This window comes from Cygnus atratus, chromosome 3, assembly GCF_013377495.2.
Source record: "Cygnus atratus isolate AKBS03 ecotype Queensland, Australia chromosome 3, CAtr_DNAZoo_HiC_assembly, whole genome shotgun sequence".
Lineage (NCBI taxonomy): Eukaryota > Metazoa > Chordata > Aves > Anseriformes > Anatidae > Cygnus > Cygnus atratus.
The window spans coordinates 7,744,483-7,764,388 of NC_066364.1; the positions used below are offsets into that span (position 1 = coordinate 7,744,483).

At 41.6% G+C, this 19,906-nt stretch overlaps 1 protein-coding gene across 3 annotated transcripts; it reads right to left on the minus strand.

Moving 5' to 3' along the window:
• Positions 1 to 1,642: 1,642 nt before the first annotated feature.
• Positions 1,643 to 19,606, minus strand: UBXN2A (UBX domain protein 2A). 3 transcript variants are annotated; one of them, XM_035560222.2, is made up of 8 exons: positions 19,511 to 19,563; positions 18,681 to 18,734; positions 16,336 to 16,389; positions 14,770 to 14,905; positions 12,392 to 12,501; positions 10,671 to 10,811; positions 5,855 to 6,019; positions 1,643 to 3,211 (listed from the first exon to the last, which is right to left on the minus strand). In XM_035560222.2, the coding sequence occupies exons 3-8, from the start codon at positions 16,374 to 16,376 to the stop codon at positions 2,929 to 2,931; spliced, it is 876 nt and encodes a 291-aa protein (XP_035416115.1). In that variant the 5' UTR covers positions 16,377 to 16,389; positions 18,681 to 18,734; positions 19,511 to 19,563; the 3' UTR covers positions 1,643 to 2,928. The 3 variants fall into 3 exon arrangements, with proteins under 3 accessions (XP_035416115.1, XP_035416116.1, XP_035416117.1); XM_035560223.2 differs by lacking the exon at positions 18,681 to 18,734 and having other exon boundaries at positions 19,511 to 19,606; XM_035560224.2 differs by lacking the exons at positions 18,681 to 18,734; positions 19,511 to 19,563 and adding an exon at positions 17,658 to 17,766.
• Between the last annotated feature and the right edge of the window lie 300 nt (positions 19,607 to 19,906).

Below are 19,906 nucleotides of genomic sequence, written 5' to 3' on the forward strand. Positions count from 1 at the left end.
CTGAAACATTTAGACTCCAAAGCATCCTTAAAGGATGAGGTCAGATTCTCAAAGGCTCAGTCAAGCCCTTATCCCAACACAGAATTTGTTCTAAAATGCTAAGCTAGATGCAAGTTGTACATTTTGAACTTCAAAATATGTAACATTCAAACTCAACATGTAGTTGAGTTTCTCTTCATACACTGTATTTAAAACAGTAAATCTCTGTCACCTACGTTTGCATATTTCTTCACAATGGAGAAACTAGAGAAAATATTTCATTTTTGTTCTTTTCTAGACTATCTCAATTTTGCTATAAAGTATGTTAACGCACAGGATTTACTGTAAAGTGAAGCCTCATGCAGAAACAATGAATAACTGATAGTACCTGTGTGTTGCACAAACTCAAGCATTGATCAAGCTAGGTTTGCTCTTGCTTGACCAATGCACAACAGGTGTTTGCAGCACCAAGCAAGAGATTAGCTACCTGTAGCATCTGGACAGCTTAACTGTCCTTTATAAATTGACCAAAACCAAAAAGATTTAAAATAGCTCAGCATTCACTCCAAAGATTCTCTTCAAATTAGAAAATAAATTATCCAATCAGTTTATTTTTTTAAAGGCACTTTCTAGTCTAAAATGGGATTAGTGCAGTCAGCATGACTTTGACCTTTGAGACGTTTGCTCCTATTCTGTAATTAATTCCACTTTTAATTACACTTTCAAACTGCAAACACACGAGTCTACCACCAAAGCTGTTGCCAGAAACAGTTGATTTCAGTGAAGCACGATACACAGCCAGACACGGTCAAGCTACCCAGTCTCTTAAATACTGGTATCAGACATGATTCAATGTTGAAATACTAAGTACTGCTCCTTTCCAAAAACATGATCTTCTGATAACAACCAAAAGTGCTTTACTTACCTTAAACTTTTTACCACCACCACCCATTTCATTTCAATCAATCTTACATTAATCATTTAATTTCTGGTGCAATTCAAGGGTACTATACTGCTACTTAGAGGTTTCATGCATTGTTTAGGTAAGAACAGCTGAGCTTACCATCAAGCACATGCTTCTCTATATGTGGCTTTACATTAAGACAAACCCAGAAGCACTGAGCGATAACATCCACTGTTCTGGATGTTCTGCAAACTAAGGGTTGAATCTGCATCTGTGGGTGGCTTGTCTCTTCAATTTCAGCAGGGGATTTGCACATTTCTTCCTACTACTAGCAATCTGGTAGGCTTTGCATGCAATAGAGCATAAGAACAAAATTTATTCATATAATTTGCTACATAAAACTGAATGACACAGTAACACATCATGCTTATAGCATAGAAAACAGTTAAGAACTGCATGATTTTCAGAGATTGGCTTTTTGAATACACTCAATACGTATTTGTGCAGTTGACTTTCATTTCACTAACTGTCCTCAAATGTACTGTGGGTGCCAGAGCACTGGCACAGGTTGCCCAGAGAGGTTGTGGAGTCTCCTCCTTGGAGATCTTCAAAAGCTGCATGGACAGAGGGCCCTTCCTACCTCAGCCATTCTGTGATTCTGTACTAGGTGAGATGCTGAAACAGTTTTACATCCCCATGAGTGAAGGAAGTGCATCCTTAGTGTGAAGTAACAGGACTTTTAGAAAGAACACAAGTCACTCCGATTAAATAACTTTCTATTTAAAACAAAAATGGTAAAATCCAAACTTATCTTTCATTTAACCGTGCAAAAGAATTACAGCTGTGACAATCATCCATTTGTGTAGGCAGCACAAACCAGTCAGCACTTATTGAAGGCCCCACAATAAGTCTTTACCTAGGGACTCTAGTTCCACCCACAAACCCATGTGCTACTTAACACACACAGTACAAAATATTTAGTCCTTATGTTGATTTCTCCTTTAGAAAAAACACAGAATTGTTGGGTACAAATCTTATGTCAAAAATACACGAAGGACAAAATATAAAATTTGGATGGAAAGGGGGTGGAGGGATAGGAGAAGAAACCTCGGTTTTCATATATGGGTTTTAAATATCTTTGAAATTTGGCCACGTGCAGTTAATGCCTCAATCAGAAGGCCGATTCAGGACAGAGGCAGATATGTAGTACAAAGACAACTGTGTCCTTCTAAGCCACTAAAGCTGTGTGGTAAACTCCAGAAAAAAAGAAGTTTCTCTGTGACAAGGCTAAAAGTGAATCTCTATCCTAGTGAGCTAGGTAGCTTACCATCACATTATCTGTGAGAAATCCGAACCCGTAGGAGAACATTAGAGGCAGAAACCACTTCAACCATTAATAATAACAGTTCTGTGATTCTATGATGATTCCTTCAGAGCTTGCTTTGAGGCACTTCATATGCAATATGCACCAGACTACCTCATTTCTATCTTCTTACACCTGCACCCACCATGTGAAGACTTCATAGAACATTCATGATCTTGTGATAAAATACCAAAGATACCTATACTGAAAGATTTTCAAATTCCATAGGAGTTCAAAGGTGAGCTTCCCTGCAGCATCTGTTGCCTAAATGTTACTAAAAAGAACTGGAGCAGTTTACACAATTAAAATCACTCAGTTCAGTTTCTCTTTAGTCCAAAGTGCAAAAATAAATAATGTTTTTCCTTAAAAGGTGCTATCATTAGTAATTAAGTCTCAGAGTACCGTTCCACCTACGTATACTCATTAAAGAACAGGCGAGCAAAGCTTTCTACCTAGAGAAATTCTAAGGATAATCCCTGTTGTAGTTACCTCTGCTACATTATATAGCCAGGCTTCGACCAAACTTAGTTGAAAATACTTCCATTACAGCAGATTATAGCACAACACGCATTCTGCTCTCTAAGAGCACACTATGGAAGGATGATAGTGCATCCAGATATTGCTGACTACATTTTTGGTTTTGTCTAGTTCTGCCTGTGCAAAGTTTTTGGCCAGTTGTAAGCTAATTTGATCTTGTGCTTTTGATAGTGTTTTTTTGCTCGTTCTTGAGCTGTCCATTAGACGTAGCAGCAGTTTTACAGTCATTGTCAGGTGCTTTCAGGAGCCTGAACGGTTCAGTTGTTTTCCGAAGTCTCTGAACAACAACAGCATTTTGCAGCTTTGCTTCCTGTAGTGTGAGCGTCTCATCTTGCAGCTCTCGAAACGGTAGCGAAGTAGTCAGTGTGAAGGGAACCCTTCCCTCTGATCCTTGATACTTTGTTATGAAGTCTCTGACATGGCTTATTCTGAGAATTAAAAAAAATTTAAAAAAAAATCAGCATTAGAGTTCTCCAATCCCAACACAGGACATATACACAGCATATACACAGCCACCTCAGGAGCAGAACGCGACACCCACTCGACTTAACAGCTGACGGCATAGAAACGGAGGAAGAGACACAGGGTATCCTGAAGCACCCGGTCCACTTGAGAGGCAAGGACCAAAGTTTGCATGTTCTGAGAGCAGTCACAAGGGAAAAAGAACGACTGTCTTATTCTGGGCACTCGAATGCTTCACTACAGCTCACAGATGGTACTTCCACAAACAAACAAGCCTGCCATTTCTTAGCCAGCTGGTGGAGCTCTTACCTGAGGTTTCCATAGCCAAATGCTAGAACAAGGAAGCCTCTAGTGAGCAGCACATGCAGTAGACCAATAATAATAATAGAAAAGGGACTTGCAGAAGTTGTCCGGATAACTAGTTCATTAGGTCTAAATACAGTCTCGTACCAAAGTAGGAGCAGCAGTGAATTCAAGTTGCCTGTTAAGGGGTGAAGAACCTTTCAACCGCGATCAAGACACACGTTTTGTAGTAACAAGCAAGAATCAGGATTGACCAATTTAATTAGAAAATGAAGATAACAGGATACATCTGTACCCGTAAACTAAACACAACACCCATTCTCTGATCCCGAGCCCAACTAGCAGACTCCTTCTCCTGGCAAATTATTACACTGGCCAATTATTAAACTCATTCTTACTCTCCCCCACGTCCAGGATAGCCCGTGGGGTTTACTGCCTACTGGGAATCATCTGAGATCTGGGCTAACTTCTGAACCAAGCCTGGGTATTGCTAGGAAAGTGCTAGTGTGCTTAGGGAACAGCCATTCTAGCCATTTAGCAGCACAGATGACCAAATTCCACGCCGTCACTGACGACAACTGACAGAGCCAGTATCCAACTCCTATACATACAAGCCTCAGTTAACAGAGGGGTCTTGCAAATCTAGAGCCTGAAAAACCTTTCATAGGATTTAAGTTTTGGTTGGACATTCGCAAGCAGACACCTGTAAATGGATGCATTATATCCAAGTTCACTGAATCCGCAGGGCAGCTCAGGTGATTAGCTGCCAGCTATCTGCCCTAGCATGAGCAAGTCCCTTTCTAGGTTCCACATCCCCACATTCCGTCTGCAAAAGGATGTGGGCAGTTTACCCAAACACTGCAGTATATATGCTACAGACTGTTTAATAAACTGTTGATCATTTTCTGCTTCTCCACCGAAAGGAGCGCTATGCAGGCAATCATAGTGCTTATAGATAGTACCCTAGAAGGTTCCCCCCCATTATTTCTTATTAGGTCATACACATACAGCACGAACTTGTTGATCTTGCGGGAAGAGGATATAATATGATTGAGTATTTATTAAAATCTTCTAAAAACATCACATCAACAAGGCTGTTTTGCTCATCAGATTTTTTTCCCCCATGAAAGTACTTAGCAGATGTTTGTATCACCATCTACCATGAAGACAAAACATCTCTAAATATACTTAAACCTGTTAAACCTCGAATAACAAAGCTATTAAGCCAGCCCTCAAATAAAGGTTTTATAATTAAAATAGCAATTGACCCTTCAGCAGCACACCACAACGATTCAGTTCGTACTAATTTATTACTGATAGCGGCCTGAAGTACAAGTTAAGAAGAAAAAACATTAAGAGTCATTAGCCTTCAACTGCTGAGCTTTTCTTCTGACCAGCTGTAAAGACATACACAGTTTACCTCAACAGCAGCCTGGGTTGTGTTAAAGCCAACGATCACTTTAAATCGCTACACAGAGAAGCACAGGCAACATATCCTTTCCATATGATGCGACTGCGCAGCACTGGGGCAGCAAATTACAAATACAAGAAAGGTCTCTAAAGACAGTAGTTCTGCAATTTAATGTTAAGCCATTAATCCTGCTTTCTCGAAGTTCCTGCATACATACGCTGTGCTGACACCTTCTGACTTTATCCCCATTTATAAGCCTCTCTGGGAACTGGAAATTGTAATAATTAGGAATTAATCGCATTCTAGTCTGTCCATGCTGACAGGACAGACATGCAGGTGAATAACTTCCCCTGCTTAACTCTGGCTCTCCCCGGAGGTTCCTCTGGCTCAGCTCAAAATCACATCCTCCAGTTCCTTTTGCACGCTGGAAAAAATACAAGTGGATTTTTTGAAACTCAACATCTGTCTGCACTCAACAACCAGCATTTTTTTTTTTAAACTCAGTTATTTGCTCCAGATGTAGTCATTTTGTAAGAGATTTGTCATCTTAAAAGCTGCCTGAGTCCACTTAACTGTTTCCTCCAGTAATGAACAATACATACACCTTCACATCCACTAAACTACAAAGAACTCCTACCGTTTCCTCAGCAGATTTCCATTTCCACTCAGTTATATGCTGACTGGTAACATCAGTTCATTTCTCACACTCCTCTCGTTAGCCAAAAAATGTTCAATTTCACAAAAAAATTTAAAAGGAGGTATTCTAGACGCAGCCAAACAGCAATCCAATGTTAAGTGAATTGAGGAGGCAGATTACTTAGAGAAATTACATTTAAAGTCACAGGACAAATAATTCAGATTTAAGTACATCTGACAGTGCTAAAAGAAGTCTTACCTGTGCGAAACGTTGAATTTCTGAATTATCCTTTCCCCATCAGCTAACCAGATCTGGATGTTGGTGATTGGCTCCAAATCATTTAAGGGTACTACAGGAAGGGGTCTTTTGTCACCAGCTGCTTGATGATCCTCTCTTACTTTAGAGATTATCCTTGGAGTAGCACTGAAAAGAAGAGCCACAGGAGGTTATGCCTTCTGCGTACACCCATAAGTTTGAACCACCATCCAGACCTCTGCTTCTGGAGCTTTCTGCCCTGTGTCAGGGTTGCATTGCTGACTTAAAAAAAAAAATAAATAAAAACTATAGGATTTCTGGCATGTAAGCTTAGGAAAAAAGCACCAATACTTTCTCTTCATCCTGAAGACTTCAACATGTTAAAGAATTTCAGTTTGTTTATGGTAAGCACTTTACAAGACAGTAAGGAACTTAAACATTAAAGTATTAAAGAATACACAAGAGAGGTGAAACCGAAGATTCTTCATGCATTTTTTGCACTCTAATCACACAGGTGAAGCTGCAAAGAGCTTAAGTATCAAATCTGCATACTCAACGTTAATTTTCAGTGTAATGTGATTACAGTAATTCAATTTAACTGAATGCTGTTAGCCTTGATTTAGACCCCAGCATCATCTATTTCAGCTTAGAGGCATTACTTATACGTCAGCGGAATTGACTTGGTGCAGAAACACAGGCTGATGCATACAACATTTGGATTTTGGTTTCTCAAACATTTTAAACAGCTGACCGTACCATAAGGGCAAAGATCCATAGAGAGGCTTGACAGAAGACAGGGATCTCAGTCCAAGTGCACAGTTTTTAGAAAAAAATTATTGGCAAAAGCTGTGGTTCTGAAATGTCTAGAGCTCAGTGCTTCTGTCAGGACTAAGCTTGCTCAGCATGTACTGGTTAAGTCATCAGTAAGGCCTGATCCAATGGGCATATCCTCAGCACAAGTAAGTATAACCAGATGGCTGCTTGCAAAACAATAGCAGTGATTTAAGGAGTTACCCTTTCTTCTGAGCTCAGCTGTGGTCACTGACTGCATGAACGTTTCACGATGGTTTCAGAAAAAGCTCTCTTTGCGCAGAAAATAATCAGTTATTGTTTCTTGAGGGAGAGCTCAGTAACCAATGGCCATAGAATAAACCGTTCTCAACAACGCCGCATCTGCTTCACAGATAAACCCCATCCTTATGTTCTCGTGTGTGTTAGCTTAATCATAAAGCAGAAAAAACAGCTAATTTTTCATTAAAAAAAACATAGATGGCTAATGACTTGATACATTCAAGCTAATAAAGTTTGAGCCTTGGGCTCAAATCCTTCACAGCCTGAAGCATTTCAAGAACTTTTACTACCCACTGTTCAGCTAAGTGCCCGAACTTCCAGGCTATCAGCCACCACAGGCACTTTTTATTTCTTCCACTGGAACTCTGCAAAAAGAAAGAGTCAAGCAGTCTCGTTCCGGAATGATAAGAGGTCTTCACTGCAACTGGAGGCATTACACAGAAACGAGCTGGGGTGCAAGAACGAGGAACCCACAGATTCCAGGATGCACTCTCCAGGTACAGGTGACTTCAGATTAACCACCTGCTGATTTATTTATCTCACATCCAGCTTCCGGACATGCTTGACCTCAATACACAGTAAACCCTAGCTGCCCTCCAGATCTGGAAAAGAGCTTGAGCATCAGCAAGGTAACATTAAACAATCTTGGGAGTGGAGATTAAAAAAAAGGCCAAGACATACTTAAGTCCAGCAACAATTAGCTTTCTCCAGCTAACTTGGTCTCAGTGGGTTTCAGCTCCAGATTCAGACACCGAAGTGTGAGCAGTCACGTGTGAGCTACTTGTGTCTCCAGTACAGGCAGAGGCTGGAGAGCTGGTCAACTGCGCGGCTGCCAGGTGTCTGGTTTAGCTTGGGCTGAACTACTTTTTAGCTCTATCAGCTCCAGTTGTAGTTCAGACAGCTGTCTCACATGCATACACGTTTTGGTGTCATTCTCAAACCAGCTCTTTCCTCACGGTCACACCTCAGGAATTTGTGGTAGGCACTGGAGATGATTCTTTTAATAGCAAGTATATGTGAAATTGAAACCGATATATTACATTAAGCTGCAAGAGAAAGTTAGATCTACATTCATCTTTTTTCTTTTCTTTTTTTTTTTTTTATAAAGTATTTCTAGACTTAACTTTGCTTTTGTGGAACTGGCAGATAAAGCCACCTAGTGGTGGCAACTTTGACTAAAGGCACAAATCAAAAATCTCAGTCTCTTATTATCATCTGAAGCATCATAAACGCAACATCAAAGCAAACATCATCCCTTTTAAAAGCTTATTCCTTTTACAACTTCCTTTAATAATCTTATAAAGCAAGAATTGAAGAGACATTAGTCTCCAATCAAGTTTCCAAAAAGCAAAAGCCTGAGATTTAAGTATTGTGTGTACCCAGAATAACAGTTAAGAAGCTCGATGCACAATATTTTAACTTAACGAGGTTATAGAGCAAGTCCACTTTGCAAGATGAGATTTCAGTCAACAGCTTGACTAGCGTGCTTCCAAGGCAGTCATTAGAATGCCTTGTTAACTTAACAGAAGAGCGTGGCTGCAAATCTTGGTTTAGTCAAACTATTAAATGCAGCTGAGCAGCGTATATACAGAAAACCGTATACCCATTAGTTATGTAGGTTCCTAACTTTTTTCATGGAAAAGCTTAAGCCTCATTTTTTCTCCCGTACAACATAAATGGAGAAGATGAAACTCATCTGAGCTACATTTAAAATAAAAATGAAAAAAATCAGTTCTAGTTCATCTATTTTTCCTCTCAAACAAATTTAAACGAGCTGGTCAGCAGAACAATTCCTATTGGGACTCCAGAATTCATCCACTCACATAATTCACCCATCTGGGAACAATGGCAGGTAATCTATAGAGACTGTTAAAAAATGTTTAATTGATAAGCAGGTCACAAGGTAAGTAAACCATTCAGCCATTTGTCTCTCTCATTTCTGATTAAGCATACAAATGCAGCTGTGGAAAGGGAGTTCTATAGTTTCAAGCCCGTTATAGGTCTCAGACACCATTACTATTTCCCCACAAAGCCCTTCTGCTGGAAGAGTAGCACTTGCATGTAATGGACATTTATTATCAGGCAGCGAGCACCAGTTTATGGAGCACTTCTGGCTCACGTTTCCAACATCAGCAAAATACTTAACAGCCTTGAAAGAAAAGGCTCTCATACCATAGCACTGAACAGACTGAAAACAGAAGGGAGGGGGAAAAAAATAAAAATAAGGCATTTTATCCAGTTCATAAAGAAGAAAATTGCTGAGCAAGTTGTAGGACGTCTCCGTGTATAAAACCAGTCAACCGAAATTCACAGAATAGCATGCTTCTGGAGCCTAACTCGCCCACTGGGAAGCCAGATCATTACTTGCTGTAGGCATGACAGAGCACGACAAGCAACCGAACAACCTGCCATTTAGCCCTGGTGAGCAGCAGAAACCCAACACACCGAGGGTCTTTAGGCTTTAGCTATGTACGTTCCTGCTTATAGATGAAACGTGATTAAGTTCTCAACCTTTGTTCGGTCAGGATTTCAGTGCTACCAAAAGCAAGACTTGCAGCATCTCAGGCACCTCTCGAGGGAATTTTTTCCCTATTGGCTGCGTCTACCCAAGCATGTTGCAGATGAATAGGCTGTGCTACCAAAACAGAAGAGACTGATAAGATACTTCTCTAAGGCAGCCCAGAACCTCCCACCCTTTGCTGTATCAGTCTCTTACTCTGCACATCATCACCTTCTCCCCCTGCCTCATCCCTTCTTACTGGGTTCATGCTTTCCCTCAGCACCAAGCCCCTTCCACTTCATCAAAACAAGCTGTTCACTTAAGGCTTCAGCACAGTCTACTAACCACAGTCATCAGGTAACTGAGCAGTCCCACCTCTGAAGATTTCCTGTAGGCTCCTGGTCACTATGCTCTTTGCTAGGCTGAAGCTTGCTTTCTTACGGATGTAAGTCTTATGTGACAGGGCTATGTGAAACAGATGATGTGGCACAAGAAAGCAGAAGTCACAGAGATGGACACAGGTGAACTCCTGGCTTGCTCCTCTACAACAGATTTCCAAAATACAGTGCTGTAGGCTTGTAAACCAAGTCCAGTTGTGTTATTAGAGGCTGAACCTCTCCACCCACAAGAAAGGCACAGAATAAAGAAAAGATAATCAATGTAATATGCTAGAATAACTGCAGTAAATTCCAAGTTAAATGCTGAAGAACTTGAAAAGAATGCAAAATATTCTTACTTCTCCAGCTCCCTTTGAACACTCACATTCCCCTCTTCTCACACAAAGCTGTACATACAGCTTTAACAGTGAAACTTTCCTATTAACTCACAGAATAGAAGAGTGACAGCCTCTCAGCTGGAAACAGTTATTTGAGGAAGCAAAGACAGACACCAAAATCCTGTGCTAACGGGAACCCAGCCAGTAGATTATGGAAGCTGATAATCCCCCATAAAGGCTCTTCATGGTGGACACGAACTGAAACAAGATGAGTTCAGACTAGGAATAAGGAAAAACTTCCCCCATGAGGACAGTCCAGCACTGGAGCAGGCTGCACCACCTCCGCCCTTGCAGAATTTCAAGGCCCAGCTGGATAAAGCTTTGAGGAACCTTATCTGTCCCCAAAACTGACCCTGCCTGGAGCAGGAACCCAGTTTAGGGAACTCCAGAAGTCACTTCCAACCTGAATTATATGGTACCTACATAGGCATAATTCCCCTCAGCTCAGCCACAGATCACATCAGACTACTTACCTTCCTAATCTGTAACCATGTCCAGAGAAGGGATGAAACACTGGCTTTTTTGATGACAAATACACCTCATCTTTTTTATCTTCCACTTTCACATCAACCTCCTCCTTTTCAAAAACTTTTTGTAGCTCAAAAGGCAGTTCCCTTAAGAAAAAAAGATGTCAAAGAATTACTGAACTGTTTTCAGTATGCAAAACACATTAATGATTAATACTGGTTTCCTGTGTTTATTCTTAAAAGGATTGTGATTTTTAAGTAAATAATTTACTATGAGTTATGCTAAGTGCATGACATACAAACAACTCCAAGTTCCTGAACTGCAAACTAACTAGAAATTGAACAATAAAAAAAAAGACATCATGCCAAGTCACTGAATGGTATTAAAGTTTACTCAGCAGTTACCACTCCAAAGCACATGACACGTAGAAAGTTTAGTATTACCATATATTGCTGCTGTAGGTTCAAATTTTTTTTTATCCCCATAGTAAAAAAAAAAAGGAAAAAAACACAATCAGCTTTTAAAAAGAAAGATTGAGGTTAGAAACCACGTGTTTAATTACAAATGAACATGAAACCCAGCTTTTAAAAATTAGATCCCTAACAGTTATGCTCCTTAGTGCGATACCATCACCTTGACAATGCTTTATTTGCATCAAGCAGAACACAACACAACAACTCCTTTGTCTAGGAGCTCTGAGGCAGATACCACGTTTCTGGGCGGCGGTGCTCAGCTGGCACGCAGGCTGTACCGAGTGCTACCCTACCATCAACAATTACGCAGGAGCCATCTTGTAATTACTTAGCACCTCTACAAGCAAACGGAGCAAGCGAGGTGGCACACTTTTGATTCATGCACATGAAGAAGTAAAGGGCTTTAAACAATGCAGTTAATTGGCATTACAACCAACACAGGTGACATCCATAAAGAAACAGTAAAATTAGTATTTTTGATGGGCTAGGGAAGTTAAAAAGACTAAAAATACAATAGCTTGTTTCACACATGTGAAAAGGAATTATTAAATTGTATTCTCTGTAAAATTATTTTCTCCTCTCCAGTTGTATAGGTTGAGGAAACGGACTACAAGTTAAAGGCTCAAATCATACTGGTTTCTAGGTTCAATATGCTATTTTAAAGCAACACTGCATCAAACGCTGGCAGAAATCATGATAGCATGCTCCATTTTAACAGTGGGGTAAAAGTGAAATCACTCTATACACACAACTGACTGAAACAGCAAATTTGTACCGGGAAGAGACGACTGCAATTTAAGGCTGATCAAAGCTTTTTGGTGCTACATCCAGAAACTGTGCCCACCAAAAAGGCTTTTCATCACTAAAAGGAAAACAAAGGCCATAAAACCAGAAATGCTCAGCCACTTCTACACAGTGAATTTGTTAGTCAAAGTACTGTTTGAGCAGTAGCTATTACTGGGCACAATGACTTACTCTTTATTTCATTCTGCACCTGCTGTGCTGCCTACCAACACTTACTTTTATCTATTTTATCAGCAACTGTACGACTACTGCGACTGAAAGCTATATTAGACCTGTGGATGTTGGAAGTCGTCAGCGCTGCAGGAAATGAGACAGGCGGCCGGCTGTACTCCTACAGGGCTACTGCAGCGCAGCAATGCAGAACAGCTATGCCAAAAATGTGGAGTATGAGCAAACTGCTAACCAAAGCATGTTAACTCGGGCTGATTAAGAACACAAAACTCACTCACCCTTTTTTAATGGAGTCCAAGAACTGTTGGCTTGCAATGTCAGCGTAGCTCCTAAGTTCACCGTCGTTTACTGTAAACCCGTTTTTCCAAAGTTTAATGATTACATCAACCTGTGGAGTAAGAACAATTCTCTCGTTAACACTGAAGTAAGTAAAACCAGCTCGATACACCACCAGTATCCTAGGATTTTAAACCATCCAGGTCATGGACTAAAAATACAGAGGGAAGGCTCCCGATAATCTGTTTTGGCCCCATGCCAACACCCAGAGTGACTGCAAGGGGTAAGTGACATTTCTAAGTATCTTCTGTCAGTCAGGGTTAGAAATAAACCTCCCCCCCAATCATTATGCATTCTTAGGTCAAGAACACCCCTATTCAACAGTAAAAAAAAAAAGAGCTGGAAGATCCCAGCCAGCTGCAACTCTTCAAGAGCTCTAATTTGAGATCACACATGCCTGGTGTTGAAACACCCACCACCAGAATAGTGCAGCAGGGATCTGTTAGGGTAAAGCCTTGTTCTGATGATTCAGGAGGACCTTCTGTAGGCAAGGCATTGAGAGAACACACGCAGAAGCCTTTTACGCAGGACATGCAGCAACAAGGATCAGAAACATTTGTTTTGTCATGCATTTACGTTACCCAGGAATTCCTGGGCATAATCAAAAACTTGGTGTTAGCGGAATGAAAAAAATATATTCTCAATTAAATAACTGAGCAGAGAACATCCAATACATGAATTTGTAGCCTTCGCACCATTCTCTGAAGTCTCTTCCACTTTAATATGGATAGATCTTGAATTGAACTTTCCTATTTATACACATTATGTCATTTAAAGAAGCATTTGGTCATCCAGGTCAGATTCCTGAAATTATGTTGTCTTGACAGATACTTGGCCATATGAGTTATACAAAGCAAATACAAATGCAGAATTCACCTCAGCCAGAAATTAGTTTGTACTCAGCTTGGTAGTACCTGACATTTTTTGCTTCCCCCTGCCTTTCTGCAGTTCGATGTGTCAGAGCATGACTGCTACATAAATACACACTATATGCAAGCTACTGAATAAAATTCTTTCATTTTTGGTAATCTGTCAGAAAGGTACATTACGCTCAACAAGGTCTAATTTCTTTAAAAAGTCTTCTGTCTCATGGCACTAATGCATATGGAAGGGGTTTTCATTGTGAGAATGTCCTTCCACAATGAACCAGTAAGCAAGTTTACCAGGGACTAATTATTACACATCAACTTCTCATTTAGACATTGACAGAAGAACATTTTCAGAACTGCAGGTTAAGGTATTGCTTCCCACACTCCTTTTCTGCCTTGCTCAGTCAGGGATCTATGAATGTAGTTTCTAGTAATATCCACTCCAAGTTTCTCCTTGACATTTTTATTCTTCATGGGCTTTTCTCCAGCCCCTTCCCAATCATTTGGGAGCAACAGGAAAATATGAAAAGGACAGAACCACTGACATAAAAATCCACACTAAATATCCCATTATCACCACAATTATACAAAAAAGAGCAAGTGAAAAATCTGGGCTATGTCTCTTCGTAAGAAGGCTGCAAGTCCTTAAAAGCTTCCCCTAAAATAGTTGTCGCTCCTTGCACCTAATAATCAGCTCTCTCTTGACTGATAAAGCAGAAGTGCATTAGCCTTTGCCAATACAAGTCCTAGAACAAAACGATTGTAGTGGTTTTTGTAAATATTAGAAGCACAGAAGTATAGCCCTGGTTGAGTCAGAGATGGGAGATTGTTCCTACTGCTGTCTGACTGGGCTCCCTGGTACTAGAGGGACATGGAGCTACTCGTGCGAGTTCAGAGGAGGGCTATGAAGATGGTTAGAGGACTGGAGCACCCGTCGTACAAGGGCAGGCTGAGAGAGCTGGGCCTGTTTAGCCTGGAAAAGAGAGGACTGAGGGGAGACCTCATCAATGCATGTAAATATCTGAGGGGAGGGTGTCAAGAGGATGGAGCCAGTCTCTTCTCAGTTGTGCCCAGCAACAGGATGAGAGGCAACAGGCACAAACTGAAGCACAGGAAGTTTCACCTGAATATGAACTGACATTTCTTTACTGTGAGGTTGACAGAGCACTGGAACAGGTTGCCCAGAGAGGCTGTGGAATCTCCTCCTCTGGAGATATTCAAAACCCACCTGGATGCCATCCTGTGCAATGTTGTCTAGTTGACCCTGCTCGGCACGGGGGTTGGACTAGATGACCTTCAGAGGTCCCTTCCAACCTCGGCCATTCTGTGGTTCTGTGTAAATTTATCTACAGGTGTACTGGATGAGACCGCTGAGCTTCTTGCATTCATTTACCAGAGTACTCCTGCAGCGCTATTATGCTAGACATGAGTATTTTCAATTCAACACCTACCTGGTTCTTGACTGTAGTTGGGGACATACATATTGCACCTATCTTCTGAGCTTCTTCAAAAAGGTTATCTACAAAATAGTCTCGGCTTTGTTCTGTACCATTCAAAATCTGATCATCAGTTCTTGACTTACACATCCTGCAGAACAAAGACATGAATAAAAATGATGTTCTAAGATGATGTTCACATAAGATGACGATCAGTTACCCTAGAAGTTCAGTACCAAAAGGCATACTCCCCTGTACCCAACTTACTTTGCTGTTACAAACCATCAGGTCAGCTTTGTATTGTGACATTTTACAAACAGCTTACAGATCTTTAACTGCTTTTATCTGTACTTCAGAAGCACAAATTAAAGAATGACAATAGAAAAAGGTGAACTCAACTACGCAGAAGCTTCTAAACTTGGTATAAGAGCAAGGAATGCAAGTTAGGCAACTTGTACCTCTAATCAGACCGCCACACACCAACAAAAGATCTTCCTTAAAGCTTTTCCATAATACAGGCTTCAGTGACTTCCTTTGCCCTAAGTTTTAAAAACCACATACAACAAAACTGCCCTAGCATTTACTGCTCTGTCCCAACTTGAACCTGCCCATCCCCAGCACCACCACAGACCCAACATTACTCTCCTTGAAAGTACATTAAAGAAACTGGAGAACAAGTGACTCAACCCCACTTGAGCACACTGGAGAAATACAACAGAAGATTTCAACACCTTAGAGACTGCCAGAGTATTAAAAAAAGATGCATCAACCACATCTTTTTATAGGCCATTGTATATGTGACAGCTGTTTCTCTTAAGATTTTCACCAAAAAATGCAGATATATGCAACCTGAATGAACGATTATCTTGCAGTTCAGGTTCTCTGCAGAGTTAAGAGGATTATGCAGGTTTTGGAAAACATTGCAGGAGTTATTTCCATTAGAGATTCAGAAAAATCTATTTTAAGTGATTCAGGAAAAAATCTAGCTTTTAAAAAACATCGAGTTTTACATAAACTCTGCATTAAATTCAAGAAGAGCAATGCTTACTTGAATGGTAACTAGGCACATTTGCATAAAAAGGAATTACTGTTTGCAGTGCATCTATGCTACATTAAGACTCCCTAAGGATTAGCATTTTTAAGTAAAAGAAAAACTCAGTGACATTAAGAAAGTGATTCCAAAAGCATGCTGTACCCATTTTAGTTTTCTAACAGAACAAAAGGAACTTGGAGCATTAACCTACGTATTAACGACGCTTTACCTCGGAAATATAAATGGAAAGCCAAACACCTCCATATTAAACGTAGAAGTGCACACTGAGTTAGCAATTTGTAAGCCTGACTTTCTATTTTAAGTAAAATATTTACGCAATTTCTTGCATCAAAGAAATGCTCCAGGTACGCGTGAAGTCTTTAAGTAAAAAACCTGTCCTTCTCTTGACACTTTACTGTATATGAAGCAGCTGTATACAGCAAAAAAAAAAATCAAAAATTTTAACACAGTTTAAAAAGTCATGACAGAACACAGTAATAGGAAAACTAGGGGGCAAGGAGGGGGAAGGATTGGACACTAGCACCTACCATTCTTCCTTCACAGTTTTGATATTGTCCATGTCTTTCATTCTGGTGCTTCTCCTAAATACAAAGAGATGTTTTAAAAAAAACACAAAATGGACAAAATGCCTGGCATTCTTGCCTACTTCTGAAACTGAAATACACTTTATAGTTTTGCCTGTGTTGACGGTAAATTTACCAGAAAGCAGAACCTCCCCACCCCAGCCCCCAGGTCTCCAGATGGTTCTTTGTTTTCCCCCAGTTTCCAATTTGATTACAATGAACCAAGCATCACTTTCAGGCATTCAAAAGAAATACTACTTTCTCATAAAGTACAAAATAAATTCCGCAATAATCACGTGAATTGCAAATACATGTCCATGTTCATGCTAGGTGAGGAAAAAGATCACATTCCTTCTCTGATCGACAGGATTTAAAATCCCCTGATTTCTGGCAACACTGTGAGACAGCTGCAGACAAACTGCACTGCCACTGCAGGCATTCCAATGACCTTCACTTCACTGCTGTGCATCACCCAGAAGAGCACGATTTGTCAGGTTCACTTTTTCTCTTCCTACTGCACCTCAACTTACTGGTGCAGCATTCAAGAAACTGCATGCTGTGAATTACCATTTTCCAGATGAATTGTAGATGAGAAGATCTTGTATTTACACATACTAAATGTACTACAGGATTAGTTTGCTGACTCAAAAGAAACGAAGAATGCCATACCTATCTTGCTATACTCACTTCTGAGCTCTTCAAAAAAAAAAGTTAAAGTCACAAAAAGCTAGACACACAAAAAACACCCTAAAATTAAACAAGTCCCCTGAAGAACAGAAATTTTAAATTGCAGCTGTTTAAAGAGTTATTCCTGAATATTGCTGGGCACAGGTTATACAGATGATACTCTGCTCTGGCAGATTTGGGACTAAGTTAACGTAGCGTACATGGATATTAGCCTCAAACTAAGCAGGGACAGCCAATGCACTCCTGGAAAAAAAAATTAAGCACAGCAAGACTAAAATTTTAAGTTTTAAAATGGTCCTGCCATCTAATTTAATGGATGACGTAAAAGGGGGAAACAGCATTCACTGTAATGCTAAAAAAAGTGTAAGCATTCAGTTTAGTACTAGTTCATGTTCCTCAGAATGCTGGTATCAGTATTCTTTCATCTCAAAAGTTAAACCCTTGTTTCTACACTTTCTGTAGAAATGTATATAAACCTTCAAAAAAAACATAACCACAAAGATTTAGTCTCTATGACTACAACAGGCTTTAAAGTTTAGGCAGCCTTCAGTTTAACTGGCTCTGCTATGCATTAGATCAAAACACTATGCTTAGCATACCTTTGACATGTCACACAAGATGTGGTACAGTCTTGGTTTTGTTTTTTTTAAAATATTCCGCCAGAAAATTATACTCAGGCAAGCCTATGCCGGTACATCATGACCTTGTAAGCGTATCTGATTGCTGCACTTGGAACTTTGCACCTGCGCTTGGAAAAAATGAGCTTTCAGTAACAAGTAAAACAAATTTAAAAGTCCTTAAAAGTATTTCTTTAAAAACTTCTCTCAAATCAAGTTTTATCATACTTATGAACACAAATTTAAGGCAAAAAAAATGCTTTGTTCTAATGTGCACCTTCCTATGTTTCACTTTCAGCAGTCTATTCCCCAAAGCAGCAAGAGCCACCTCTAGCCATCTGCGTTTGTTGATTTCTCTGTGACTTGTCACCAGAGCTGTTAAGAGACAGACACAATGAAACAGCTTTCCAAATTAATTCTTGTGCTCTATCAGGCTGGCCTCTAATGTGCACGAGCACTATTCAGAACCGGTCAACTGTGAAAGTCACTGCTCCTCCTAAAGTACAACCGCAATTATATTCAGAAGGAGCGTTTGCGCTAAAATACCATGGTAAAGAAATCAGTCTATGCAGCATATTGATGTTTATGACCCAAGAGCCATTAGGAGATAGCGATCAGATGAATGCCACGGCACTGCAGCGCAAGCAGTTCAGCTCAACAAGCCAAGCACAAACAACTCCTCCTGCCAGCTTTGGGCAGACGTGCCTGGATGCCGCTTGAAACGTTGAGTTTCGGTTCGCGCTTTGTGTCTGTGACGAAACATATAACGGAGCTGAACTTCCAGCTGTGGAAATTAAGTGAAATAAAGGGGGAGATCAAAGCTGCCAGCACCCCACCACACTTTATCTGCTACCTAGCCTTCCCTAGTGCAGATCAGCTCCTCCAGCCACCAAGCCCTGTCCCTGTGAGGGGCTGTAGAGGGGACAGGCCCCCTACCAAAGCATGACCTCTGCCTAGCAGCTCTTTGAAGCCGGCAGCTCTCACCTACTGTATGTGCTGACTTACTCATCTTGGCAGATATTTCTGAGTCCACTATTTTCGACTTCATACAACCAGGAACTGCAACGCAAGAAAAATGACCTGACGTCGCCGCTGTGCTGTGAAGGGCAGAAGCATGAAAGGAAGCACGTACAGCCCCATCGTCCCCCGATGAAAGGCAGCACATACACCCAAGGAAAGCTTGCTGACTAACTTTTACAGAAACTAAACTTCCCAACCAAAAAGCTGCTCAGGGCAGAGAGCACCCTACCTATGGCTGCAGCACCCGCAAAGTCAAAACGCAACCCCGAGACAAGTGACTACAAACAGAAAGCAGACGGAAAAACCAAGACGCACAACAAATTTAGCAGCCTGAACGCGACTTGTACCTTCAGGTAAAAACCACAGCATAAAGGTTTTCACTCCAACCAGCTGCTACGAACATAGTTTCGGGGGGAAAACACGAAAAAAAAAACCAACAGGTCCCCACAGGCGTGACTCCATCTGAAGCCCCCCAGCCAAGAACAACCCAAAACCCCCCAGTCCCCACCGGGACGGCTCAACCTTAAGTCCCCCGTCCAAGCACAACCCCAAATCCCCATCCCCCCGGGGGGGAAGGCTACACCTGAATTCTCCCTACCAAGCCCCCCCGCCCCCCAAGAGGGCAGCTTTAGCTCGGGACGGCGACACAGCACGGCGGTGCAGAAACTCCCAGGCTAAGCCTAACTCGCCGGGACCGGCACCGAGAGCCCCCTGGGGAGCAGGGTAACCCCCGACACGAAGCAAGAGCCCCCCCCCCCCCCCCCATTAAGCCCCGAGGGGCCGCCCAAGCTCTGCGGGACCTCGCCGCCACTCACCCGCAGCCGCCCCGCCAGCACCCCGCGCTCCTACCGCGCGTGCGCCGCGGCCGCCGCCATTAGAGCGGGGAGGGGCGCGGGGCCCCGCCCCCTTCAAGGCGAAGGGAGGGGCCGCAGCCGCCATGTCGCGGCGGGGCGCGGCTGGGGGGAGATGTGTTGGGGGTGGTGTTAAGAGTCCCCCGGTCGCGATAGGCTCCCTCAGGGATTTGGTGGTGGTCTTTAAGGGGGCGGTGTGTTTGTTGGTGTTCCCCAGTGCCTCGTTACTCAGGGTATTTTCCTCCTCATGCCTGCCCGAAGGACAAAAGATGGGTTTTGCAGCTGGGGGTGAAGGGGAAGTGACTCTGAGGGAGCCCATAGGAGGGGAGAGGGGGCTCGTGGCTGCGCTGTGAAGTGATG

Bases quoted from the DNA above. Each gene is read 5' to 3' on its own strand.
- UBXN2A (XM_035560223.2), bottom strand. From the start codon at position 16,376: ATGAAAGACATGGACAATATCAAAACTGTGAAGGAAGAATG. The intron at 10,812-12,391 runs GTGAGTGAGTTT...TTTTTTCTTAAG, and splicing joins TTGGACTCCATTAAAAAAGG to GGAACTGCCTTTTGAGCTAC. The intron at 6,020-10,670 runs GTAAGTAGTCTG...TCTTCTTTTCAG, and splicing joins CATGGTTACAGATTAGGAAG to TGCTACTCCAAGGATAATCT.